At 51.0% G+C, this 25,071-nt stretch overlaps 9 protein-coding genes across 9 annotated transcripts; 4 read left to right on the forward strand and 5 right to left on the reverse strand.

The window, feature by feature from the left end:
- Nucleotides 1–4,248: 4,248 nt before the first annotated feature.
- Nucleotides 4,249–5,837, reverse strand: MIND_00159500 (uncharacterized protein; the record flags this gene model as incomplete). The annotated part of the gene is made up of 4 exons (XM_037358520.1): nt 4,249–4,365; nt 4,417–4,704; nt 4,754–5,470; nt 5,514–5,837. 4 exons carry the CDS (start codon nt 5,835–5,837, stop codon nt 4,249–4,251), a joined length of 1,446 nt encoding a protein of 481 aa, XP_037226430.1.
- A 302-nt stretch (nt 5,838–6,139) lies between these two features.
- On the reverse strand, nt 6,140–7,540 carry MIND_00159600 (NCS cytosine-purine permease; the record flags this gene model as incomplete). The annotated part of the gene is made up of 1 exon (XM_037358521.1): nt 6,140–7,540. One exon carries the CDS (start codon nt 7,538–7,540, stop codon nt 6,140–6,142), a length of 1,401 nt encoding a protein of 466 aa, XP_037226431.1.
- Nucleotides 7,541–7,743: 203 nt separating this feature from the next.
- Nucleotides 7,744–9,640, reverse strand: MIND_00159700 (NCS cytosine-purine permease; the record flags this gene model as incomplete). Its single annotated transcript, XM_037358522.1, has 10 exons — nt 7,744–8,119; nt 8,169–8,258; nt 8,304–8,534; nt 8,584–8,790; nt 8,837–8,905; nt 8,954–9,136; nt 9,182–9,289; nt 9,343–9,410; nt 9,462–9,484; nt 9,532–9,640. The coding sequence occupies 10 exons, from the start codon at nt 9,638–9,640 to the stop codon at nt 7,744–7,746; spliced, it is 1,464 nt and encodes a 487-aa protein (XP_037226432.1).
- A 247-nt stretch (nt 9,641–9,887) lies between these two features.
- MIND_00159800 (Cytochrome P450) lies at nt 9,888–11,871 on the reverse strand (the record flags this gene model as incomplete). The annotated part of the gene is made up of 11 exons (XM_037358523.1): nt 9,888–9,960; nt 10,008–10,280; nt 10,326–10,407; nt 10,459–10,594; nt 10,659–10,694; nt 10,747–10,860; nt 10,908–11,160; nt 11,207–11,383; nt 11,431–11,457; nt 11,506–11,614; nt 11,664–11,871. The coding sequence occupies 11 exons, from the start codon at nt 11,869–11,871 to the stop codon at nt 9,888–9,890; spliced, it is 1,488 nt and encodes a 495-aa protein (XP_037226433.1).
- Nucleotides 11,872–12,195: 324 nt separating this feature from the next.
- Nucleotides 12,196–12,805, forward strand: MIND_00159900 (Peptidyl-prolyl cis-trans isomerase; the record flags this gene model as incomplete). Its single annotated transcript, XM_037358524.1, has 4 exons — nt 12,196–12,372; nt 12,429–12,507; nt 12,563–12,598; nt 12,645–12,805. The coding sequence occupies exons 1-4, from the start codon at nt 12,220–12,222 to the stop codon at nt 12,803–12,805; spliced, it is 429 nt and encodes a 142-aa protein (XP_037226434.1). The 5' UTR covers nt 12,196–12,219.
- Nucleotides 12,806–14,834: 2,029 nt separating this feature from the next.
- MIND_00160000 (uncharacterized protein) lies at nt 14,835–15,606 on the reverse strand (the record flags this gene model as incomplete). The annotated part of the gene is made up of 6 exons (XM_037358525.1): nt 14,835–14,928; nt 14,979–15,155; nt 15,208–15,267; nt 15,316–15,350; nt 15,402–15,552; nt 15,590–15,606. The coding sequence occupies 6 exons, from the start codon at nt 15,604–15,606 to the stop codon at nt 14,835–14,837; spliced, it is 534 nt and encodes a 177-aa protein (XP_037226435.1).
- Nucleotides 15,607–16,274: 668 nt separating this feature from the next.
- On the forward strand, nt 16,275–18,271 carry MIND_00160100 (uncharacterized protein; the record flags this gene model as incomplete). The annotated part of the gene is made up of 10 exons (XM_037358526.1): nt 16,275–16,465; nt 16,521–16,580; nt 16,630–17,081; nt 17,128–17,211; nt 17,267–17,302; nt 17,356–17,376; nt 17,427–17,674; nt 17,727–17,743; nt 17,796–17,937; nt 17,984–18,271. 10 exons carry the CDS (start codon nt 16,275–16,277, stop codon nt 18,269–18,271), a joined length of 1,539 nt encoding a protein of 512 aa, XP_037226436.1.
- A 216-nt stretch (nt 18,272–18,487) lies between these two features.
- Nucleotides 18,488–20,215, forward strand: MIND_00160200 (uncharacterized protein; the record flags this gene model as incomplete). Its single annotated transcript, XM_037358527.1, has 5 exons — nt 18,488–18,528; nt 18,574–18,636; nt 18,680–18,842; nt 18,893–19,693; nt 19,736–20,215. 5 exons carry the CDS (start codon nt 18,488–18,490, stop codon nt 20,213–20,215), a joined length of 1,548 nt encoding a protein of 515 aa, XP_037226437.1.
- Nucleotides 20,216–20,462: 247 nt separating this feature from the next.
- Nucleotides 20,463–24,722, forward strand: MIND_00160300 (Coatomer subunit alpha; the record flags this gene model as incomplete). Its single annotated transcript, XM_037358528.1, has 15 exons — nt 20,463–20,511; nt 20,559–20,672; nt 20,720–20,800; nt 20,848–20,942; nt 20,991–21,947; nt 21,999–22,230; nt 22,278–22,416; nt 22,464–22,666; nt 22,695–22,705; nt 22,757–22,912; nt 22,962–23,160; nt 23,208–23,731; nt 23,780–24,103; nt 24,154–24,441; nt 24,480–24,722. 15 exons carry the CDS (start codon nt 20,463–20,465, stop codon nt 24,720–24,722), a joined length of 3,615 nt encoding a protein of 1,204 aa, XP_037226438.1.
- Between the last annotated feature and the right edge of the window lie 349 nt (nt 24,723–25,071).

Below are 25,071 nucleotides of genomic sequence, written 5' to 3' on the forward strand. Positions count from 1 at the left end.
AGCCAAACCGGCGTCTGGCACGAATGCGTGAAGGACAGTGTCATCGAAAGTTGTCTTTTTAAAGTTTACTACTCAACTAGTAAGTGCTACAACCCATCTCCACCACCTACTCAAGCACAATTTTCCAACGCCGACACAAGGTTCGGTGTCTGAAGCTTCGTAAGGAGGGTCTGGAAACCGGGGTTCCCGCCCTGGCCCTTGATGTACAGCGTCGGCGTCAGCGCATTGCCCTGGGGCACGTTCTTGCAGATGATGTTTTGGTGGCGCGCGACCAGCCTGAGGCGCGTGTTCACTGCAGGTTGATTGACGATGGCGTATTGGTGGAACTCGTTGGTCAGCGTGTCATCTGCATAGCATGAGCAGCAGGTCTAGTAAAACTTGGAAGAGAAGACACACCGGAGCGGGCGTCCATCGGCCCGGTAATCATCACGTTTTTGTAGATCTCGATGGCTTCGGAATGGAAGAAATGGTTGACATTCTCCCTGTTGGTGACCTCTTCGCTGTTATAAACTTGGAACTGGAACAACCATGTGGGTGAGTTTGATTGCTAAGCGGTAAACACACGCACATTGCCCCAGTCGTCCGTCTGGCCCGGAAACTCGTGTACGCTAGCGCCAACTCCGTTCCAGGAGTACTCTGCAACGTGGTTCATACGATTCTCAGCTTAGAGGGATTGAAACAACATACCAAAGACATCAACTTTTGCCGGTTCAAATCCTGGTATCACTGCGGCCCAGCACATGAATTGTGCTGCAGCAATGACACTGTCGGTGAGATAGAACCCGCCGGGCACCTCGGGACTGTGGTTGAAGTCGCCTTTTGCAGCGGTCTTCGCCAGGTTCACGCCGGCCATCAGGGAGGCGGACTGTCTTGGATCGGTGCCGTGGAAGACCGTGATGCGGCCCTTCCCGCTAGGGTGCTTTACGCCAGCACGTGCCTCGTGGCGGTTTAGCCCGAATTCCGCATATCGGGCTTGCAACGCCTTGGCGATCTGTGCCTGGCACGCCGCCTTCTTTGGTGAGGGCGCTTTCGCGGGGGCCTTGGCAGGTGCTTTGGCAGGTGCTTTGGCGGCAGGTGGCGGAGCCTTTGCAGGGGCCTTAGCGGGCGCTTGGGCGGGTGCTTTGACTGGGGCTGCTGCTGGCGCTTTGGCCGGCGCTGGGGCGGGTGCTTTGACCGGTGCTTTGACTGGTGCTTGGGCGGGCGCTTTGACTGGCGCTTTTGCCGGCGCTTTTGCCGGAGGATTCGTCGCCTATGTACCGATTCGGTGAGCGGCGTGGCTGACAAACAAACACGAGATTACGTACCCGCTTGTTCAAACTGCGGGCCCTGCGCGCTGCACGAGCCTCAAGCGCCTATAACGTAAGCCGCTTCAGGAAAGGTACAGCAGAAGGAAGCAACTCGGCTCACCATTAGCTCGGCGTCGTCCGCCTCGGTAGGTGGCTCGAGACTGCCCAACGCGGGCACTGTCAGGAGGAGCGAGACCAGGAAGCTTGTCGGGAAGCGCATCGTAGCAGAAGGGCGTTACGGTGGAGGGGGGGGCGAATGAAGAAGAAAGTTGCGATCTAGCGCAAACAGAAGTGAAGGAAAAGAAAAGCCGGTCTGGCCGCAAGAAGTTGAAGGGAAAGGAATAGGCCGGGGGAGGACTAGGACTAGTTGCAGAAAGGAATGAACCGACGACGATGCCCTTCCCAGACCCCAAGTGCATCCTTATAGTTTGCTCACCGTGACAGGCGTGTCGAATTCCGTGAGCAGGTTGGAAATTCGAAAGACCCGTTTCAAAATTCGAGCGCTCAGCCACGTTGAGGACCAATTGAGGACGGTTGAGCACACATGTACATTTCTGTCAATGGGGATATCGACGGAAGAGCCATGGCCACTGGTTGGCTCAGACTGTCTTTCTCTCCCTTAGTAGGCCTCTCTTCATCAAAGCTCGGGCTTCTCATGGGGTTTGTTTGGCGCCTGAGGCATCAAGTACATGGCAGTGGACATAGCGCGTAGCTCGACACGGCTTCCACAACCTCGTTCACCGGTGTGGACTGTGTGGCGCAAGGATTGGAGGACCGCGTGAGGGTCCAGGGATTTGCACCAGCCATCGCCGCTCGCGTTCCCGTCAATCTCGATGAAACAAAAAGCCAAAGCCAGCTTTTTTTCTTTTCAAAATTGGGCAGATCTAATAGCGGATCGCTGGCCTTGGCCTCAGGCCAAAAAACGACGAAGCACGTGATCGAGTTGCAGGCTAGCGGCTGTGCACATGTGACGATCCGCGGGTGCACGCACGTCCTTTGGGGAAATTGAAATCATCAGCGGAGATCGGATCCGTTTCGGGCCAAACTTTGATCCCTCGTGATTCTCGGAGGCCACCACCAAGACAAGCCGCCAGAACGCTAGAGCGGTCTGCGCCGACTGTGCAGAGATTCTCCCTGGTGGTATCCTCAAGGCTGTTGTACACTTGGAACTGCAACAGCCATGTGGGTGAGTTGCGCTTAGTCAGCGGTGAACACACGTACATTTAGCCAGTCTTAATGCGTCTAGCCCGGAAACTCGAATACGTCAGCACCAACTCCGTTCCAGGTGTACTCTGCAACGGATGGTTCATACGATCAGCGTCCTCCCTCAGCTTAGAGGGATTGAAACAACATACCGAAGACATCAACTTTTGCCGGTTGGAATCTGAGTCCTTCTCTCACTGCGCCCCAACACGCGAATTGCGCTGCAGCAATGACACTGTCGGTGAGATAGAAACCGCCGGGCACCTCGGGCTTGTGGTTGAAGTCGGCCCGGGATATCCACATGGGGCAAGGTACGGCGTGATTCGGCGCCGCGAGCGAAGGACGCCGGCTTGACCCGTGCGAATAGCCGGTCGGCGCGGAGGTCGGGATACGTCGGACATATGTGCCATGGCCCATTGGCGGGGACGCGGAGCAAACGCGGCGTTGTAGTGGAGTGCAAGGCGCAAAGCTCAAAGGGGAGAAAGATTCTGAAAAGATGGCCGGCGCGGTGACAACGGCGCGGCTGCCAGTTGCATCATGATGGCTGATTTGCAGTGCCGCCTTCAGTGAAAAGAAAGAAAGTAGGTCCCTACAAGGAAACAGGCTCATGTACGCTACAGATAAATGAAGACGGGAATCGTTGTGAAAACCAATGATGTATCATCAGCCTCTCCCGGAGCAATCTTCATGTCATCTACGCTTTCAAATTATATCCTCCCGGTACCCACTGCACCGCTGCACGATACACATTTATGTCAGACATCGAAAGTGTACCTAGCCAACTGCACCACCACAGACCTATTAAGGAACGTTAAATCCTGCTCGAAGTCAAACCTCTGTGGCGCAATGATGTCTTCCAAGAAAGCGTGCCTAAGTGTTACCAACTCTTCGTTAGCCTCACATCCCAGAAGCGCGTGAGCCTCATCCTCCACATCCACTAAGTATGCAGAGCCGGCACAGGCGTTCAGCCCTCGAAATGGGGACGCGACAACAAGTTTGATGACGCTGGACAGGCAATGAGACGCGTCAGAGCCTTCCGGTGGTCGGCAATTTTGATCAGAGTAAGCACAACCCACTTCGGACTCTGCTCTGTGACCCTTCGCAAGTGGATTCACAAGAAAATTTGTCGAATGAGAGGCCAAAACGTTCAGTCCAAAAGATCATCATTATTACAAAGCAAAAAACACTGCAAGCGGTCGTCCAAAACAGACCAGAACTGACACACCACCTTCCGTAACATCAAGGCCAGTATGGCGCGTCCCGAAGGCATTCAGGAGCATTCCAAACAATGCAAGGCGCGCAGAAAACTTTAACCCTGTACTGAATGTGTTGCCGCGATCACAGGCCCTACCAGAGGGTTTAAGCTCACGTTCAGTCGCCTTCAAGGCTTCCCGGCAACACACAGCAGCAAGACATTCCTCTGCCCCTCGCTCTCCCTTGCCCGGCGGCCCGTCGGTTGCACAATGGATATTGTAAACCACACTGGGGAATTAGGAAGATGATGCTCAGCCGTCGCTGACTGTCGAAGTCTGGGTCAAGGTCGTCCTAGTCGTCGGTGATGTCGTCGTCGTAAAAGCTGAGGGCGACCATTAGAGAGCAACCAAAACGAAAGGGGAGCAAGGAATACTCCGAGATGGGTGAACAGAACAGAGAGGTGAACCTAATGTGACGGTAACCATTGTCCAGCTTAAATATCGGAAGTGTTGGCAGTGCAGTGGAGCTAATGTCTCGAATCTCGATTGATAGGTGTAGAAATGTTTCATACAGGAAAGCTGGAATCCGAACCCGCCCGAGTCTCAGAATCCAATGGTGCTGGACTGCTTGTCAAACCGCCAGTGATGCGAAGTGGCTCGCCGATCCAACCCATCTCCCGAGCCTAGTGCGCAAATGAGAAATAGCATGATTCTTTTGAGGCAATTGAACGTACACCTTGGTCTCCCAGACGACGTAATGTCCTCAAGACCCCCAAAGTCTCACCGTTTGCGACCGTCTTGAACGGAATGCTCTGCCCTTTGGCTTTGGCCATTAAGCGAGCTGGCCTTGAGACTTGCCACAACCAAGTTTGTTCAGGTGGAAGGTCGCGTTCATGATTGGCAATAAAGAAGTACACGGCAGCCAAGTCGAGCTTGCGTGATCTGCCCAGCGAAGGAACATTGAGAAGGTCGGCTAACCGGGTTATTCGACGAATGTGGTCGCAGGTCGCATTCCGCAGAAGCTATGTCCAGACCATCAATTCGAGACCAAAAGTGGCGCACGAAACAAACCGTCAGATCCGCATTTGATATTGTGGGCGAAGCCAACGACAAGACAGCCAGAAGATCACGAGCAGAGAGAGCCTGACCACAGTCCATCACACCGTTATACCACAAGGGTTCCAGTCTGAGAAGGTCATCGAGCGCGGGGCGAGGCAGGCGAGCAGCCGCATCGAAGAACATCGACAAGGGAAGGGTTGGAAGTTGATCACGAAAGATCTCGTGGCTTGAACGGGGGCGCGAACTCCAGGAACTTCTATGCGGTGGTCGGTTTTCTTTGCAACGCTTGCTGCCCTTGCCCTGCGCCTCAATTTTCTTGTCTTCTTGGGTAGTGGTGAGCCGAAGAAGGGGAGCAATAGCGGGAACTTGAGGGAGGTAGTGTACAATTGCTGTGACAGGATCAAGCCCTCTGCAGTGTTTCTGAGTCGGTCTGCTCTCGTCTTCATGATCATCTTCTAGCCACTTGCGCTTTTCGAGAGACCCTGGTCTACGACGACTTGAATGTGGATGGAAGTAGAACGAAAGGAGACAACGCACTGAGACATAACGATATGTATCAACGGGGTGAATAACCCACATCTCGGCTAGGAAAAAATCGAACACCGCCAGAGCATGAAAGTAGACTTCGAGCGCATTGGCGAGTGGCTTGCTATACGAGGACTTGGTGACCCCATTACGAACGAGAATGGCGTGGAACGTGGCATTGGAGACAAGAGCGCGGCGGGCAGTCTGGTAGTTGTTAGAAACTGAATTCCGCGAGAGAGAGCAGTACCATGCGTTGTTCCACTGAACTGTTCGGATACAATATATGCTGACTATGCGCAATTGAGGCGTTGATATCTGAATCTCCTTGAATTTCACTGTTGTCGACCGTGCCTTTGTTCTCCCGGTTCAAGATTCGTGACCAGTGTGGCGAAGGGAGCCGTGGCGACCACACAGCGGCTGAAGAGACTTTGAGAAACCAATCTAGGCGGGCTTGGTTGGTTTGAGGAAGTGGTTGGAGTTCAATGGGATCAAATTTGAATTTGCACTCTGGAGTTGGCGGACACTTCGTACTAGGCGTGGACGTTGAAGCTAGGGGGTTGTGTTGAGACATTGTAGATGAGCGAGCGTAGGGAAGTTGGGGTTGTGGATAGGATGTGGGAAGGATGTGGTTGGAGAAGAAGAAGGCTGGCGGTGTGATCGCCTGCTGGAATGAATATCTGGTTTTCAAGCGCTTACGTCACCATTGAGCGAGAATAAGTTCAGTCGGATTGCTTGTGCTTGTCCTTTATGTTGGTGTACAGTACAGTGTAGAGACAAATCGATTATAGGGTACGATAATATGCATGCATGGTGGTACAAATGTGTTGTTGTGTCGTCGTCAATGCCAGAAAAGGGAGAGAAAAAGTCATAATTTCAGAAAAGCATCATGCCATCCTGGTCGTCACTCTCGTCGTCGTCACCGATGAAAAATTTAGGCCGTTTGTTGGGCTGCGGCTGTATTTTCTGTAGGATCTCCGCTTGTTGGCGTTCCCGCTCCGTGTCAATGCGGACAAGTTCAATGAGGAGTTCCCACCGCTTCGCCCAAGAAGTTTCCCAGCCGACACCGAATGGATCTGGACGCGTGACGATAAACTTTTTGAGTTGTGGATGTTCCTCCTCATTCGACAGCGAAATGTCAACCATAGTCTCGTCTTGGGTTTCATCGACCAATGTTGAGTCCGAGTCGTCGCTAGCACTGGAAATAGATGCCGCCATAGACTCGTTCTCGCTAACATCGTCATCAAAATCGATTCCATCGTCGTGATTTGCTTGCCAAGCAGCCCACAAATGGACATCATACATCCACAGCGTCTTGGAAATCGTCCATGGCTGCATTCCGACGAAGCAGCGATCCAAATGTGTTGCTTGCGGATCGTGCAAAGCGGACAAATCACCATGCCTTGGGTGGATGGTCATTGGCGGTATCGGCGCTGGCTCAGGATCGGAGACGGGAAATGAACGTGGCGGTCGTAGTGTCGACTTGGGAAGGACAAGTCCCGAATAAGCTTGGGCATCGCGCAAACGGGCGGTATGTGCTTCCCATTGCTCTTCGCGGACAGCCCAGAGAAATTTGCAGTGAAGAAGAGAGTATTTGCTCCGGCCATGGTTGCCATATGCATGCCGGAATGGCTTGGTTGCGGTTCGGGAAGAACGGCCAGTATACATTGGGGAAAGTGGCGATGGGCTATAAGAATTCTCGGCAGTCGATGCAGGCGAAGATGCAGACAAAGATGATGTTTTGGTGGGCGGTTTATTAGGAATGTTGACGCGGGGAGGGAGAGGTGGGGAGGGAGGGCGACAAATAGTGGATGTTGGCTCCAACTGAAACAAATCGAGCTCTTCAGCATCGTTCTCGTCAACAAACGAGTCAAAATCAAAGTCAGAGTCTTCGGAGGAGGAATCATCAGAGTCGTCTTGTTCGAATGACTTGTCGCAGTCCAACGAGGATGGCGAGGTTGCTGATGATGCTAGAGAAGGGAGAGTAGCGAAAGACAACGGGTCCGCGTCTTCGTCTTCTGGGTCGTTTTCCAATGTCGTGAGGGTCGTAATCTCGGTTTTGCCAGGCGTTGTCGAGAGACCGATTCTCTGAAGCAGCGCTTTGGTCCATTTGGTTGGAGAAGTGGTGTATCGCGGGCGCTTTGCGGCACGGTGTGGTTGTGGGGAGGCGGGGGTGAGCTCGCTGTTAAACCCAAGTCGGCTGGTAGGGCGAGGTGGTTCAAGAAAGTCCATGTCGAGCTGCTCATCCGCGATGTCGGACTCGAGTGGAAAAGCCATTTGAGGTAAAACGCGCTAATGATGGTCAGCAAACGCGTGGCAACGCGTGTAGAAGGGTACATACGGGTCGGGGAGAGCAGCGAGGGCCAGCCACGGCAGTTGAAGAAGCAAGCGAAGAAGAGGAAAAAAGTCACCTCGCGTGCGTGACGTGACACGAAGAAAAAGAGCTTTGTCACAAAACAATTGCACCCTGCGATCGTGAGCTAAATTTGACCTCGTATACGAATTTCTAGTAGCCTTAGAGGAGGATACACAACCAAGGTCGTCACAAACGCCAGCTCAAACCCAATATCACCCGTTGTTTCGGCGATTGGTCCAGTGTACCAAACCTGGGCCATTGACGGGATCGCAATTCCTATTCCACACATCCCCGCTACGACAGCTGCAAGTCCTGACGGTAGTCGTTTGGATTTGTTCCAATCGGCCAAGTTGTACCGCGACGCGTCTCCTCTGCGGAAGATGAAATGTTCCTCTAGAACAACGGCGATATAGCAAGCAGCCCAGTATCCAATAAGCCCCAGGAAGTTACTTAATGTCGAGTAAAAGTTGTGGGCACCGACTATAGAGAGAGGGATGACGCTGTGCGCAAATCCCGTTAGACTTCAATTATGGATTTGTTCCCGCTCACATGGCTGTGACCAGAATGGAAAAAACATAGCGTGGAACCACAACAAGGACGGGGACGAGTATTTGCAGGTTGAGAGAGATGGAATAGAATCTGAGCGTCTTGTTAAAGCGTCCAAGTGCAATTCGTGAAACTCACGTTGCAGCGACATTTCCCATCACCGACAACGCCAAAAGAACGGTCAAGAACTTTCCGAAGCCTTTTGCTGGGCTCAACATGGCGTTTAAGATCCCGCCAACATCGCCGCCTTCGTATCCAGCCTCCCAATTCGGTACGCTCGATAAACAAGCACCGATCAGTGCACCAAAACATTGAAGCGACACTGTAGGAAGGACAAGGCCGAGATACGAGTAAAGAAACACCCGTTTACTTGGGAAAATATTTAGTAAAGAAGACACGAGGTCTCTTCGCCACGCACCTTGGAGCATCAGGCGGCATATAGCAACTGAAGTCGGACGACAATGGCGACCACGTCAATACAAAGCCAGCGATCACAGCAGCGAAGGATAGCACGGTCTGGGCAGTTGGTGGCTCCACAGAAGGGATATTCTTGAAGTTCTTGCCCCCAAGACCAACCGCAATGAGGAAGATGACGAACACTGGAATCCAAGCGAACCGCTCATACCTTCCATCACAAGTCAGAAGGGTTCAAAGGAATCCGGAAAGCTGACCAGTGGAGGACTTTCCAGCCACAGAACGAGATAAGCAAAGAAATGACGGCGATAATGACGATTCCGATACTTGCAAGAATCAGAATGGGTAGTAAACTCAAAATTAGGTGTGCCTACCTCCAGCTTAGGTTTCCGTCTGCGACAGCCGCGAGTGTCTGACCACCTAGAATACAGTCCAGGATGCAGAACCCCGTCATACCAATGAGATTGAGCAGAACGGGAGCAATGACGCCAAAATAACCAAAACTGTAGCGTGCCTGGACCATTTGCCGTAGACCAAGTTTAGGTCCCCATGTCGATCTAGCCTCTATTAGTACTTGAAATGTGGGGTTCAGAGTGACGCACAGGTATCCCGGCGGGAGACAGCACAGTAGGTTCAAGAAGAGAATGACGAGACAACTGTCGCGCAGTCCAAGTCCATAAGCGATTGGACCTAATGAACCAGCTGAGAAGCTATCACAGATTGGTTAACACGCTTGAAGAGTACGACAGAGCTAAGCGCGCACGGGAGCAAGTTGAAGCTTGCAGAGAACCATATGAAGAAGATTTTGGTCAACTGTGTGTCTGTTCGCTCCTACAACACCATGGTATGAGCATCGGCTCTCGTCGTAGGGCAAGCAACTACCTCTACTGCGACCGGCCGGATTCCTGGAAAGCGTCAAGATAAGCAATTCTACTTCAAATTAGCCCCGCACCTCTTGCTTCGACACCCCATCGCAACAAACGGCGTTGCAGTCCTTGGGACTGGAAAGTGGGTTTCTTCTTCTCGACCCCGATGGGGAGCTTTTCATCGCTGCCTTCCATGGAAGCTTGGGCTAAGAAGATAGCACCCCATGGGATTCCGAGTCAATCGCTCGAAAAAAAAGATAATCGGTGACAGGATCAGCTTGGTAAGCGGGATTCCGTTGGCTTGTCCCAAAAAGACGCGATTGTTACTATTCCTGCTCTCAATCTTATATTGAATGCTTAGCATTGTGCATCATAAAGTCAACAGGTTTCAAAATTAGGACATCAGCTAGTACATTAGATACTGTAAACTAAAAGTTCAAGGTCAAAATAGCTGTATCAGTTCGACCACCTCCTTCGAACGGGGCTCGATTGAGCATTTGAAAGGTTTAGGATATCTAAGAGTAAGTAAATAACATGGTAAAGGGCATCCAAGTAAACTTACCGCAACAACCCACTGCCGAATTCGCATTTCGGTTGTATAACTTCGCTCTCGTTATTCACGGCAGGCGTAATTTTGAAGACTTTGAGTATCCCTGAGATGGTCAAGAAAAGCTCTGAGGCAGCGATCCTTCGTCCAGGACACGCTCTTCGTCCGTACCCCCATACGGCCTCGGGATCATTTACAAGGGGGTTCAATAGGCCATGTCTTGTCAAAAATCTCGATGGATTGAAACTCTCGGGCTCCGAGTAAACTTCTGGGTCATGCAATATTGCCCTTATTCTGGTCAACTTCATCCAAAGTAGTCGCAAAGAAACGTACCAAGAATTTGGAACAACGATCGTGCCAGCTTTGAGATGGTGCCCATCATACTCGTCGTCGGTCGAGAGCATATGAGGAAATGCTGTGTGGTTCAATTGGTTGAGCGCCATTTGTTTGTGTTTTAACAACTTACCGAGTGGGACTACGGGGTTCCATCGCCCGATTTCTCGAATAAGTGCGGTGATGTAAGGTAAATTGACTTCGTCAGAGAGCTCTGGGAGACGATCTCCCACTACTGTCGATCTCGACTTGCGCAGCTTCTTGCACCTCTGGATGAAGAACCTGAGGAGGATGATTAGACAAACAGAAAATGGAATGAAACAAGCCCCATACCATCGCGAGGAGGAAAATTGTTATGGTAGAAGCGGTCTTGCATAGAAACGTTCGTCAACCAAGACGTAGAGATATAAGGAGGGCATACCGCTGCTGAGCCTGAAGCAAACATGGATGCCAAGGTTTGTCGAGCGATTGTTTGGTCCAAATTATCGCTCTCGAAAAGTTCTGAAGCCGCAGAAGGGGAGAAATCACCCAATTGCTGGAGTGGTGTGAGCTGTGTCCTTGAGAGTAGAGAAATCTACCCACCACAGCTTTCGTCATCGCATCCCAAGGCACGTGGGCGGCCACGTTTGAGGCAATAGACCACTCTTTCACTTGGCCCTTGAGGCGCTCGACATGCTTCAGGAACGGCAAATAGTCGACCAAGTAGCTACCAAATATTCCCGCCTCTACCATTGATTGAACCACTTGCTTCGCTGCTTCGATAAAAGGATCGGGAGTTCCAGAAGGGTTGACCTGGATGCCAAATGTTGCTTCGAGACTCGAGCCCGTCGCAAAGCTACGGAAAATGTTGGAACAAGACTAGCAGGCGCCGGTCGACTCACTGCTGGATATGTTCGATGAAGTTATGGGGTGATGATAATAAGTTCTCGAGGAGGATGTTTGTCCACTTGAGCTGTTTCGCGATGGTAAACGTGCCGGTATGCTGAGCAAATAGCCTTCGGTGTTGCCGCCAGCCGTCACCGTAAGGCATGAACCCGAAATGCCATCCAAGCCCGATTCTGATAACAAGTTCAACCCAACCTGAATCTTGGAGGGAATAGCTCACGCTTCTTGGAGCATAGGCATTCTCGGTCTATCATGTTTTACTAGAGCTCTTTCTATGCAAAGAGACGGTACATACCTGTCGGCATAGATTGCTGACTTCTGAGTAAGGAGATCGGAGGCAGCTTTGACCAAGTTGATGACAATTATACGAGTGGCCAACACTTTCATGTGGATCACATCGGAGCCTAGGCATTATAATAAGCCCTCTTCCGCGTAGTATCAGACATGAAGCACCGTATTTCACGCTCCATGCTTGATAAACCTTCCAAGGCTCATTCGTGCTTGGAGGCAGGTCGAAAAGATTGCCCACAATAGGCCAGCCTGAAGGGCCGGGGGGAGAGCGATGTTTGTAGCCTCGCAATATTCGAGTGAAGAGAGCGACTGCCAGAATAGCGACAACGCCGGCAAGGGGACTTGTGAGTTTGAAGAAAGTGAAGAGCATTTCGCCGAGATAAATGTTGTGTGGTCTTGGCTAGAGACTTTATACGAGTGAGTCCGACCATGTCCGTGTCAATGTCGATGTAGTTGGTCAAGGATCGCGCACACAGGCTTGAGGTTGGTCGGGACGGCGAATCTCGGAGCGCGGAAAAAGTAGGAGAGTCGGTTGGCCTATCAGGGCGCACAAATTTACTCGGCGAAAGAGAAGTAGGTTGGGACAACAAGGAGCGTGTTTGGAAAGCATCTAGGCTCGTAGTATTGCAAACACCAGAGGAGTAAAACGTGGTTCGAAACAAGTTGCAGCGGTGACTAAAGAGGTGACCGCGACTTTGCCATCATCAACAACGAGTCAATGCCCAAGAAATCTACTGGAGACAAAACTTCCAAGTCTACAACCGAGAAACCATCGAAGGGCAAAGGCAAATCCTCCTCCTCTACGGATGATGCAGCGGACTCGGGCTCGAAACCTGCCAAAGGCGCTCTGAAAGCCGCTACGGCTGTGAACGTAAGCGAGCATGAACCAATTCCGAGTATATTTGGGGGATCTAAGAGGCTGAGTAGGTCCGTCATATCCTTTGCGAGAAACATTCGAAAGCAACCGAGGCGCTGGGCAAACTGCAAGAAGGGCAAGCATTCAACAGTTCGTGCTACTTATTTGGCTGTTGAGGAATGCAAAGCCAACTCGAGCATGACAGAAGTGGCGCAAGAATACTCAGAGGATAAAGCCAAAAGTTCGTCAACGGGTTTCAGATCTTGGCTGCGATTCACATCCCTTAGCGGGTGGTAGCCTGGGATGGATGGTGCGAGGGAGTATGGTCGGTGCTTTCCAGGAGGTTGCTTTCGCCTTGACGCCGTCGACTCCCGACAAACCGAACTACTCATCGTTGGTCAAAACCAACTTCGGATACCATATCATCATGGTGGAGGGCAGGCGATAGCCTCGTTTGTACGTTGGTCGGTGTTTCTTATCCCGTTTATTTAACCTTTGCTCACCCGCATCGAATTAGTGATTTCTGTAGCAATATCGATTTGTACAAAATTTGCGCTGACATAAGCACCGCTCTTAGCGCTATAAAGGTAAAGCTAGTCAATTCTGACCTGCTTTCATCTATGTCCCAACCAGGCCTCAGTGTGGCGAAGACGGCTCGTCAGAGCTGCTCCGTCTGCTACAAAACCGAAACAAAGGCCGAAAAGTTCAAGCGTTGCGGCAAGTGCCAGAAGCAACTCTACTGCGTGAGTATCAGCTTGATCTTTCGATTGTTTGCCAACATGATGATGCAGGGAAAAGATTGTCAAACCAAAGATTGGCCGAACCACAAGAAGAATTGTGCATGGCAAGGAGAGCAACGGGCAGCGCTACCTTCCAAGGGAACGGAAGAACGCGATATGTTGGGATCGATAAAGAAATGGTTTTCTGCGCGTTTTTTTCTGCTTTTTCAGCGCTTTGGATGACGAGGTGAAACAGAAACACACGAGATTGCTCGTTTATGTCGCGACACACGCCATGGAACTGCATGAACCTTCCCAACTCTCGTTGCTTCGGACTCATCTGCTGGTTGTTAGTCTGCAGCCGTCCAGCACGGGCGTCCCTGGAAAATTTGTCTTCCAATCCGCTCTTGTGAACAGTATGGCAGACCAAAGACTTGATGAAGCGACACGAGCGGCACTAAGGGATCGAGCAGACACCGTGGCAAGAGAGTCCCCTCCTCGGAACTGCCTGACCATGTTCATTCAGTCGGGGAACACGGTCTATCTTGCTCCAATCACGATTCCGCGTCTTCCCTCTGTTGTGCACACGATGTGTTATGGTCCCCCTGACGAGGACTGGCGTGGGTTCTTGGAGCGCGCGATTAACGGTACATTGGTCGAAGCTGATCAAGCTCGAGTGAAGAGGCTTGATGCCCAAAAGTAAAATTCTTGACCTCCGCTCTTTCTTCGAGTCGCGCTTCTGCAACTTCTTGACTTCAACTTCTGTCCAACTTGAATGACATTGATATTCGATGCCCTTCGTCATTTCTGAAAATCAATGCGAGCACTCCAGCTCGATAGATCCGAGAGACTCGCAGTATAGATAAGTTTGACACCATTCTTTCTTACTAATAAGTTACGGATAATCTGCCTCAATAATGTCTAACGCTTGGTCGTCTTGGCAGCGCTACTGGAACCTTTTGGTGGCTCGATACGAGTATTGTCCTTCACTTTTTTCGGCTCCTTGGGGGGGTCTTTCCTCTTGACCGGGGGTAAACCTCTCGCGGCAGATTCGGCATGGTCTGGTTGACCGCGTGGTGTATGCCTGGAGGTGATGTCAAAGGAGCTCTAGCGCCACAACGACGTTGACGTACTCTGTGGGAGGCGGTGGTGGGGGGATGTCGAACTCGTCGCTTTCTCCCTCCCGTGTTATTTGGTCTACAACGGGACTGGCTCTCTCAACCGCTGTGGGAGGTGGTGGTGGCGGAACCTCAAAGTCTGAATCGTCACTGTCCTCTCCATGTGCTGTTGGGTCGATAACGAGGCTGGTCCTGCCAGCCGCTGGCTCAACTATTAATTTGCCATTAGAAACCTCGACGGGCCGATCTACGGTCTCCTGGACCCTAACAGCATTCTTAGCCCGCTCGAGACTAAGAACCGAATTTCTTACCCTGAATCGTTGCGCGCCTCTGCCATTCAGATGTCGGGGTTGAAAATGGACCATATTAACTCATCTCAGGACACCTTTATACGGACGAATAAGCATCCCATCCCGTACAGCCTGCCAACTTGTTTGAGCAACATCTGATTGTTCTGTGCGACCGCTCTCAGGGCGAAGAACATTCGATTCCCTGCTTCCAGTGGCGGCGTAAGGAGCATCTCAACTGAACAATCAAATAAAACAAAACGAGTGTTGGCGGTGCGCTCGAGAATAGTTACATGGTACATAGTATACGCTGAATAATCTCTTATATCAGAACTTTTGGAAAAACAAATCGTTCAACGACCTCCTGGGGCAGGACGCGGCTTTCCATTGCCTCCACCAGGCGGCTTGCCTGAAATGCTTGGGGTTGGCTTGCCGCGAGGAAGATGACTGAGAGCGGAATGAGCTGAGTTGAATGTTGTGACCAGAAGAGCACTGACCCGGGAGGTTTCGGAGGCTGGCCAATCTCAAACTCATCGGAATCGTAATCCTCTGTTTTTAGTTTTGGCTGGTCGTGTTCAACAGGAGCCTTGGACTCTGTCTGGCCTTCGTGGGAGGTAGACGGGGACTCGGCCTTTGGCTGGCCCTGGATCTCTTCGATTGGTTTGGTGGAAGCGCTAGCGATAAGGGCGTTAACGGTGAGATGGCCCCGAAGTTGGTGATACATACGAGTCGGAAGACATATTAGTGAATAGGTGAATTAATGCTGCTTTTTGGGGCAAGGTAAGGCTGTTTGTTAGGAATGTGGCGGACTCGCAAGCGGTTATATAGGCTCACGGCGGCCAGCGGTCGGCCAGCAAAGGCGAAAAAAGCTGTCCGTAACTCCGATCAGGTTGGATTGGGTCCAAAGATGTTCATCGTACGCGGGATAGATGCTTCGGGGCTGTCGTTTGAGTTTGGAGCTGAGAGCGCTTAGTGATTAGGCGTCTTGAGGAAGGGGACGGATAACTCGGGTCCGGGCCGAAGTTGATTTGCTTCCGACGATCATCGTTGACAGCACTTTTTTCTCTGCACCTTAGGGAGTTGAATGCGTCAATTATCGACGGCGAACCGCCTGGCGACTGCCATGCAAACTGGATTCGAGCTGGCTAGCGTCACGGCGCATGTGGATGTCCGTTCGCCAGTTGTCAACTTTTTTGCACCGCAATACTGTTACCCGTGGCGCCAAACGTGCACTGGTCGGTCGGTCAAATCAGACAACGGGAGGATGCATTATCACGGAAGCCAGCCGTCGAAAGCGCTAATACCGCAGCGCCAGGCCAGGCTCTGGCGCTGGCGCAAGGTCCCAAACTCGAGAACGGTTTTGTTGACTTTCGGAGTTTCGGTTACTCGTGAACAACGGTCTCACACAACCCATGTCCGTCTGGATAGCTTACTGCGCCGCAGCCCCCTCCAACGGCGACGGTTAGCAAGTGTTTAGGGCCTTGGGAGAGGGGTTTGTGGAGGAGAATTTGTGGGGTCCTCTCAGGGAAACCATCAAAGAGGCATCAAGCGCCCATTCGGGTCGTCAGAAGTTCACCGCCCGTTTCCTGAACCCACTTTCTCTGGAAGGCGCGCTCCATGCCATGGAGATGAGCCTTCGGCTCGGCTCATTCTGAACAGCTTCGACTTGGGCCGAAGGCTGTTATTCTACGCACTGCTTTTGCATACTGCCAGTGATGCGGTGCCGTTTTCTTGATAGCCTCAAAGTCCATTCGTAATTTCGTCGGGACACTATTAAAAGCGAGGGGAAAATAATGTGCTCCGGATCTCTCGCACGTACTCTGGACCCTCGAGCTCTTAACCGTTGCGGCTCTCTTCGTCCCATGGCTATCCATTTCGCACCAAACGACGTAATCAAAATGGAGTCCGAGTTCTCAACTGAGACCCAAGCCGTCCTGCGACCAATCACTTCAAACGACACTGGTCGCTACGAGAGGACGGGACTGTAAGACAGTTTTCTACGCAATAATGTGCTATCTTTCTGATTATTTTTTTTACAGTTCAGAGCCGTGTAGCATGACAATTTCCTCTGCGATGTTCACTCATCGTGGGATGCCCGAGTACGATCCTCGGTAAAATACCTGCTCGTTGATCTCATGCAGGAGTTAGGCCTGAATATCTGCCCCAAGGTTGGACTGCCCATGTTCATCCAGAAGGTCAACTTTATTTTTCTCGCACGGGCTCTCCCCGCGTTGTGACGGAGGCGTACATGTACCGCAAAGACGTGCTCGAGAACGTGCTCTGCTGGACCAAGAGGATCGAAGATATCGCTCTCCAGCGAAACTTTCCCCTCTCCCCGCAAATTGAGCTCTTCCTGAAGCTCGAGGAAGAGGACTGTGCCTATTATTTCGTCGATCATTCCACTCTTGCGCAAACTTGGATGGAGCAAAATCTCGACACAGAAGAGCTTGGCCTACCTGCAGTCGTGTCCGTCCCGCAACTCAAGCTTCTTTGCGAGGAGCTATACTGGACCCACGTTGAACACTTCCCGATGCACTTTGGTGCCTTGCCGGTGGCGCTCATTGACTCATTAATCTGCGTATTTACGCATGGCATCTGTGGTATGTTCATTGCATTTTGTCGCGAGTCCGCCACCAACGGGTTCAGATCAAATGACCTCCCGGGTCTCCACCTTCCCTTACTCCAAGCAGGAATGCGAGGGATTTGTGAGTCTTCTTAAGAGTTCTCGAGGTCCGTCTCTACGCCCTCGAGACTGTCCCAAATCAACTAAAATGTTTTTGCATAGAACATCCTGCCAACGGGAACATAGTTTGTACTGTCGGTGAGCCCGATTTACACGGTATTGTCGATCTTCCCGCTCATCGATGAGTTTAGCTCGCCTGTGGAGTTTGATCTGTGAGGAGGAGAAAACCGAGTGTTGACAATGATCTGATTCACCATCACAGGTCGCAACCGATACTTGACGTTCTACGGTCAAGAATTCTCTCGCCTCTCAAGAGACCAAGCTGTTCTTTATGATCCCACAACAAAGCACGAATGGGTGTCCTCTGTCGCGTCTCGTGTCTCGTTCAAAACGACGGATAAATATCTGGCTCAACTAAACGATGTCTTCGTGGATCATTTGGTCTATGCGGAGCAGTGGAAGAACCTGGTTTCCGGCTGTCTAACAGATTGGCGCTCTGTATCACGGGAGGTGAGCAAGTGCATTCAGCCCCCCTCCGCGATCCGACTGACCATTTGATCAGGCTTTCTTTACCTTGATGTGAGCCAATGAGTTGCGGCGCCTTTGTGTGGGCTAACTCCTTTTTTTCAAGGCTGCACATGTTCTTCCTCGTGACTCCATCGTGCCTATCGCTCGCCATCGCTTCAACAGCCCTTCTTGGTGCTAGTATCCTGGCTTCTGTAGTCTTACTTCACCGATTTGAGCCCATGCAAGACTTGTGTGCTGCTGAAGCTGTGAGTTTTTTCCTCTCCGCAGATCACGTAAGCTCACATTTTGTAGATGAACTATCTTGATACTATCGAATCTCAAACATTCAAGTTCCAATTTGTCGCCCTTGCGTTTTCGCTACCCCGCACCTTCTATCTTTGGGGACTTCTCGCGGTTGTTGCAAACTGCATCAGTATGTTTGCGTGTTTTTTTGGGCGGGGTCTGGCGGCTGCGGTGTTGGTGGGGGTGGCGGTTGTGTTCTTGCTCCTTCAGTGGACTACTTCAGAAACGTTCAATCTGCGCCTGGCCCACATCCGGGCTCGGTGGTCGCGCAATGTCGAATGTACTTCTATGGTGTAAAAGTGAATTCAAGCACCGAGCGAAACCCTGTATCCTTATCTCGTACTTATTCGCAACTTCACACTGTATCATACTGCATCCAAACCAAAGCATTTGCATGGCAACAAATGGGGCTGAGTTAGGCTTAGTTTGGACGCCAAATCAAGTGATCGCGTTTCGTCCGATTCTTGCCTCAAACACGCTTCAAGTTTGCTTCAAGTTTTCTGCCAGACGTGAATGGGAGTGTTGGGGCTCTATCCTTTCCTCCGAAAAGCATTGTACGCTTTCTCTTCCATTTCAGGCAAAATTCTCACTCGAGCCAGCCCAGATGTCGTGAAACAACTCCCTCATCGTCTGCGCGATTTGGCTGGACAACGTATTGTCATGTAAGCCCTCAGACAAGCTTGAATATAACTCTCATACGTCCAGAGATGGCACCCTTATTACCCAGCGCCTTCATTTCGCGCCTGTTCCCCATGGACATCGGCATGTGCTCGGGTGGTACAAGTTGGTGAAGGAGATGCAAGATTCCGGGGTCACGGCTATTTGTGTGTTCGATGGATTCGAACGTAGCCTGGCGAAGGCGCGCGAGGTATGTTTATGTTGTTTTGCGAGAGTTTGGGTTGCTGAACTCCAGAATAGACCGAACGCCGACGAGAAGCCAGAAAGCTGACCATTGCTCGTGCATCCATAGAGTCTGATAGGATGCAACGCCTTCAACAACTAGCTCTTCTCGTGAATGATGTCCAAAGCGTCTCTGCTAAAGGCCAGCTGTCCGAGCTATTTCTTCAAATATCCGAGGAGCAGGCCTCTTACTCTCCGAAGCGTGTGGTTCACAAGCCACCCGAAGAAGAGTTGGTGCACATTCACGATATACCGGAACGCGAAATGGACGAGTACTCTCTCGACTACTTGGACACTCTTCAAGCCGACGATATAAGCTATTTATCACCCACTAATGACCTAGACGACTATACTGCAACAACACATGTATCACCAGAGTCAACTTTGTATTCGCATGTTTCCTTGGCCGAACTACCCGGCGTCTTGAACTCTTTATACTCCCAATTTCGCGGGAGTGTGAGCAAATTAGCTTCCCTCAGTCCCTCCGCCTCTGAGGAACACATCGAATATTCGATGTCTAAAACACAACAACAGCTGGCGGCAGATGAGGCCAAATTTTGGGCCGCTCTGGCCTCAGACTCGTTGACGGGATCTCTCTCAGACACGCTTTCAACCTTGACCTTGCGAGCAGAACTCATTTCCGAGTCTTACCAACGGCGCACAAATCCACCAACAACACGCACATATGACGAGTCGAAAGAGCTTTTGCGGGCAATGGGCATCCCGTGTATTGATTCGACTGGCACGTATGAAGCGGAGGCACTGGCCGCTTCCATGGTTCAACAAGGACTTGCTGATTATGTCGCGAGTGAAGACACAGTAAGTCTTGAACCAGCGATGGACTTCTCTAACTGTACCTAGGATGTGGTCATTTACGAGGCGCCACTCGTTCGAAATCTTACGAGCCGCAATTTGCCGCTGACCCTGTTGTCGGGAAAAGAGCTACGAACGACACTTGAACTAGATCGTGCCTCGTTCATCGATTTTGCGCTGTTGCTTGGCACGGACTTCACACAGCGAATAAAAAACGTCGGCCCTACGCGAGCGCTCAAGTTCATTCGGGAGCACAAATCCATCGAGCGGGTGCTTGATGTCGAGATAAAATACCCACCCCGGTCTCCCCCAGCGGCATACTTGGCGGATGTGGAGAGTGCACGACTTGTCTTTGAGACGCTTCCTCCTGTGCCGGACGCAGGCTTGCTGGATCAAAAGAAGGACTTGGATAGACTTTCGACTGTGTTGCAAAGATGTGGGCTGGGTCGGCTCTTGCTCAATGAAGAGTGGAATTACGAGGATGCCTTGGAGGGGAATTATTTTGCAGACGACCCGTCAGCATATTGATTATTGTATTTGACCTTGTTGCGCAAGTATCAGGTTGTTGCGAATGCCCTAGGCAGAATGTAGCTATTGTCCAGGCAAGAAACGAAGAGGTCTTCATAGAGTGGCTGTGTCAGGCCATCAATTTGGTCACATACGTAGCTTTACCACGTCGCGCCTCCCGCCAAAAAGCGTCTGGGAGCTTACGAGCCGCTCTCCTGCTCCTTCTAATTCACGCCGACGACCTTAATCTCTCCCTCTTCTGCCCATCATGTCGGTGATGCTCACGAAGTTCGAATCGAAGAGCAATCGCGTCAAGGGTATTTGGAAGGAACCTTTTTGCGACTAACGCTCAATCACTTTCCAGGGCTGGCGTTTCACCCAACGCAACCTTTGCTTGCTGCTGCTCTTCATAATGGCAGTATTCAGCTTTGGAACTATCGAATGGGCGTGCTTGTCGACCGTTTTGAAGAGCACGAAGGTGTGTTGCTACTCGCATCCGCCCACATCTTTCTCATTCCCAATTAGGGCCCGTTCGAGGTGTAAACTTTCATCCCAGTCGCGCCCTGCTGGCTACCGGTGGCGACGACTACAAAATCAAAGTCTGGGGTGTGTCCTGTCCCATCTTCTTCTCGGCGCGTCTGAACCTTTTGCAGACATACGGCCTCAAAACCGTCGTTGTCTCTTCACTCTCCATGGCCACCTTGACTTCGTACGGACTGTCCAATTCCACCACGAAATGCCATGGATTGTACGTTTTCTCTCATAAAAATTAACGTGGCCTTGATATTCCTTCCAGATCTCTGCTTCTGACGACCAGACAATCCGCATATGGAACAGCACCTCCAGAAACTGCATTGCAATCCTCACTGGTCACTCTCACTATGTTATGTCTGCCTATTTCCATCCGAAAGACGACCTGGTTGTTTCTGCTTCTGTTGACCAGACTGTTCGCGTGTGGGACATCTCGGGCCTTCGTAAAGGCTCTCCGAATACCAGCACAGGCCCCGGAAACTTCGAGTCCTTTGATACATTCTCGACCGTCAAATATATACTTGAAGGTCACGACCGTGGTGTCAACTATGCCATGTTCCACCCCACTCTCCCCCTCATCGTTTCCGCTGCCGACGATCGCACCATTAAAATCTGGCGGATGAGCGAGACCAAAGCATGGGAGGTCGATTCCTGCCGTGGCCATTTCAACAACGTTTCGACGGCTCTTTTCCACCCTAAACATGAACTCATCGTTTCTTGCGGTGAAGACAAAACCGTCCGTGTTTGGGACCTCGCAAAACGCACCGCTATTCAAACATTCCGTCGCGAAAATGATCGTTTCTGGGTTCTTGCCTCCCATCCGAACCTCAACCTCTTTGCTGCGGGCCACGACAGTGGACTTATTGTTTTTAAGCTAGAGCGCGAACGACCTGCATTTGCGGTGCACCAGGACTCTTTATACTACATCCGGGACAAATATGTCCGATCATACGATTTCAATACTGGTGCCGACCTTGGACTGCTTTCTGTGCGCAAATTTGGAAGCGTTTACGTGCCTCCCCGAACACTAAGCTTCAATCCCGCGGAGCGAGCTGTTCTCGTCACTATCTCCTCCGACAACGGATTATATGAGCTCACGAGTTTGCCGCAACAGGCCCAGGGTGAAATGAAGGATTCGAGTGTGGATGGGAAGCGTGGTGCTGGTCAAAGTGCCATATTTGTCTCAAGAAATCGATTTGCAGTCCTGCAAAAGGCAACTCAGGTTTGTTTGAACTCAAGCGTTGATTTTATTTTCGCGCTTAACCCCCCCTAGTTCATCGAAATTGGTGATTTGGCCAATACCGTCGTCAAAAAGATCAAGCCGCCTGTCCAAACCAACGAAATCTTCTATGGTGGCACTGCTAGCCTCATCTTGAGTTCAACCTCGACTGTTGTTCTCTATGACATCCAACAACAGAAAACGCTTGCGGAAATCAACTCACCCCCCGTCAAATATGTTGTATGGAGCAATGATGGGTCTCTGGTAGCTCTCATGAGCAAGCATAGTGTGTATATCAACCGAAACTGAAGCATTGTGCTGATCTTCGCTTAGCTATTACGATTGCCAACAGAACCTTCACAGAGCATAGTCTTATTCACGAAACTATCCGAATCAAATCCGGTGCTTGGGACGATTCTGGTGTCTTCATCTATTCGACCTTGAACCATATCAAATATTGTCTTCCTCAAGGGTGAGTTTTGTTGCTACTTGTCGAGCTCTACTAAACTCTGGTAACAGCGACCACGGCGTGATTTGCACATTGGATAATCCTGTTTATCTTACCCGGGTCAAGGGCAAGACCGTTCATTGTCTTGACCGCTCAGGACGTCCGAGAACCATCACCTTTGATCCGACAGAGTATCGGTTCAAACTCGCCCTGCTGAAGAACAATTATGAAGAAATGCTTTACATCATTCGCACCTCCACGCTTTTGGGTCAAAGTATCATCGCATATCTGCAACCAAAAAGGATTCCCTGAGGTATGATTCCGTGAGATACTTCTCAATCCGTTCCTCAACTTCTGTGTTTAGATTGCCCTGCATTTCGTTCAGGACACGAACACACGCTTTGAGCTTGCACTCGAATGTGGTAACCTTGATGTGGCTATGGAGACCGCGAAGACCATCGACCGACCGGAATGTTGGGACCGTCTTGCTCAACAAGCCCTGAAACAAGGCAACCACAAGGTACGAAACTATATGCATGCACACGCAATCCCCAAACCTGACTTTATAGATTGTCGAAAAAGCATACCAGCAGACCAAGAATTTCGACAAGTTGTCGTTCCTCTACCTCGCCACAGGCAGCACGGACAAATTAGCGAAGATGCAAAAGATTGCTGATGCTAGAGGCGACCCAATGTCTCGCTTCCACAATGCGCTATATGCGGGTGATATTGAAGGACGGATAGCTATTTTGCGTGAAGTCGGTCTGAGTGAGTGAACAACAATGCTCTGGTTTGACCACAACCGACATCGCTAGATCCTTTGGCATATTTGACTGCGAAGACAAGCGGGCTCGACGACCTGGCTCTCCAAATTCTTGAAACCGTGGGCATGACAGAAGCCGATGTTGATGATGTTCCTGCCTTCGGGACTTCAATACTCAAGCCCCCACCCGTGATCAACTCTACTGCTGACCAGAACTGGCCTGTTGTTTCGACTGGACAAAACTTCTTTGATCAAGCGTTGGCCAATGGTAGTCTTGAGACTGGTATCGAGCCTGCATATGTCAATGGTGATGCTGCTGCTGGTGCTTCATCTGCACTCGACGCGTGGGCGAAAGACGAGGAAGTGCAAGACGATCTTGACCCTGAAGAAGGAGGATGGGAACTTGATGCCGATGCCGGAGCGGCGCAGGTGACGGAGGAGGTCGAGGAGGATGCTACCCCAGATGAAGACTTGCCAGGTTCAACGCCAGGTATCAGCGAGACAGAGCATTGGGTCCGTAACTCCCCTCTAGCGCCTGATCACGTGGCGGCGGGATCGTTTGAGACTGCGATGCAGGTATGTTGTCTGCGTCTCCGTATAACATCTGCTTACGTTGATATAAAGCTCCTCAATCGCCAACTCGGCATAGTCAACTTTGTGGATCTCAAGCCGCTCTTCTTGTCGACTTATCGCTCGTCCCATACATACCTGACACCTGTTGCATCCTTACCGCCTCTTCAGCTTCACATCCGACGCAATCCGACAGAAACATCGATGTCTCGTACTCTTCCAGTTGTCGTGCGGTCATTAGCCTCTGTCCGCACTGAACTCGGGGAAGGTTTCCGGTTGGTCACTGGCAATAAATTGGCCGAGGCGCGAGACGTGTTCCGCTCTGTGCTTCGTAGCCTTTTGTTGGTCCCTCTTGCATCTGATGATGAAGCTCGAACAGTAAGAACTGCGATCCATTTCAATATACCTCTCTCATCTTGTTTTTTTAGTGGCGTGAACTTGTTACCACCAGCCGCGAGTATCTGCTAGGTGTCTCAATCGAACTCGAACGAAGGCGGGTCGCAGAGGAGGAACCGGACAACGTCAGTCGAAATCTCGAGCTGGCCGCCTATTTCACGGAGTGCAAACTGCAACCGCCTCAAGTGTTGCTTGCGTTACGAAGCGCTATTACCGTTTTCAGCAAGGCCAACAACCAATTTGACGCTGCGAGATATGCGAGACGTTTGCTTGCCCTCAACCCAGATGCCAAAGTTGTTGCCATGGCAAGTTTTTTTTTTGTACCTTGCTCTTTATCGCCCTTCTAACCATCCAGTAGGCCCGACAACGCATAGCTGCGGGAGAGCGAAACCCAAGGAATGCGGTAGAGCTCTCGTTTGATCCTTACACACCATTCGAGATTTGCGGGGCGACATTTACTCCGGTTTACAAGGGCTCTCCGGCGGCGTACTGCCCTTACACCAACCAAGCTTACTTGCCGGAATTCAAGGGCAAGCTGGATCCGTTGACGCAGCTTTCGGAGATTGGGGCAGCTGCGTCTGGGCTCCCCGCACCGTGGTGATATGTCGCGTTATTAGAGTATACTCGAGTAGGGGACTTGTAAAAATGATAACTTACTTCAATTTTCAACTTTTCTCAACTGCAGATGGAGTTATCGCTCGGACTTTACTTTGCAGTTATCGCTCAACCTGAAGGACTTGACTTCGCAGGAACGCTGACCGCATCAGATTTTTACTGCGGTTTGACTTGTGACCGCCAACTCTTATCCACCAACCACGTTTTGCTCACGAATATATCGCATCTAGAAGTCGGAAACCATGCTCAGGGATAAAATCCAAGCGCAAAACTGGACAAATTCGCCGGAAAATGACCATGTCGTGTCTCCAGCAGTCTCCTCATCGTGTCAATGA

This window comes from Mycena indigotica (genome assembly GCF_014461135.1).
Source record: "Mycena indigotica strain 171206Taipei chromosome Unknown Mind.scaff0001, whole genome shotgun sequence".
Lineage (NCBI taxonomy): Eukaryota > Fungi > Basidiomycota > Agaricomycetes > Agaricales > Mycenaceae > Mycena > Mycena indigotica.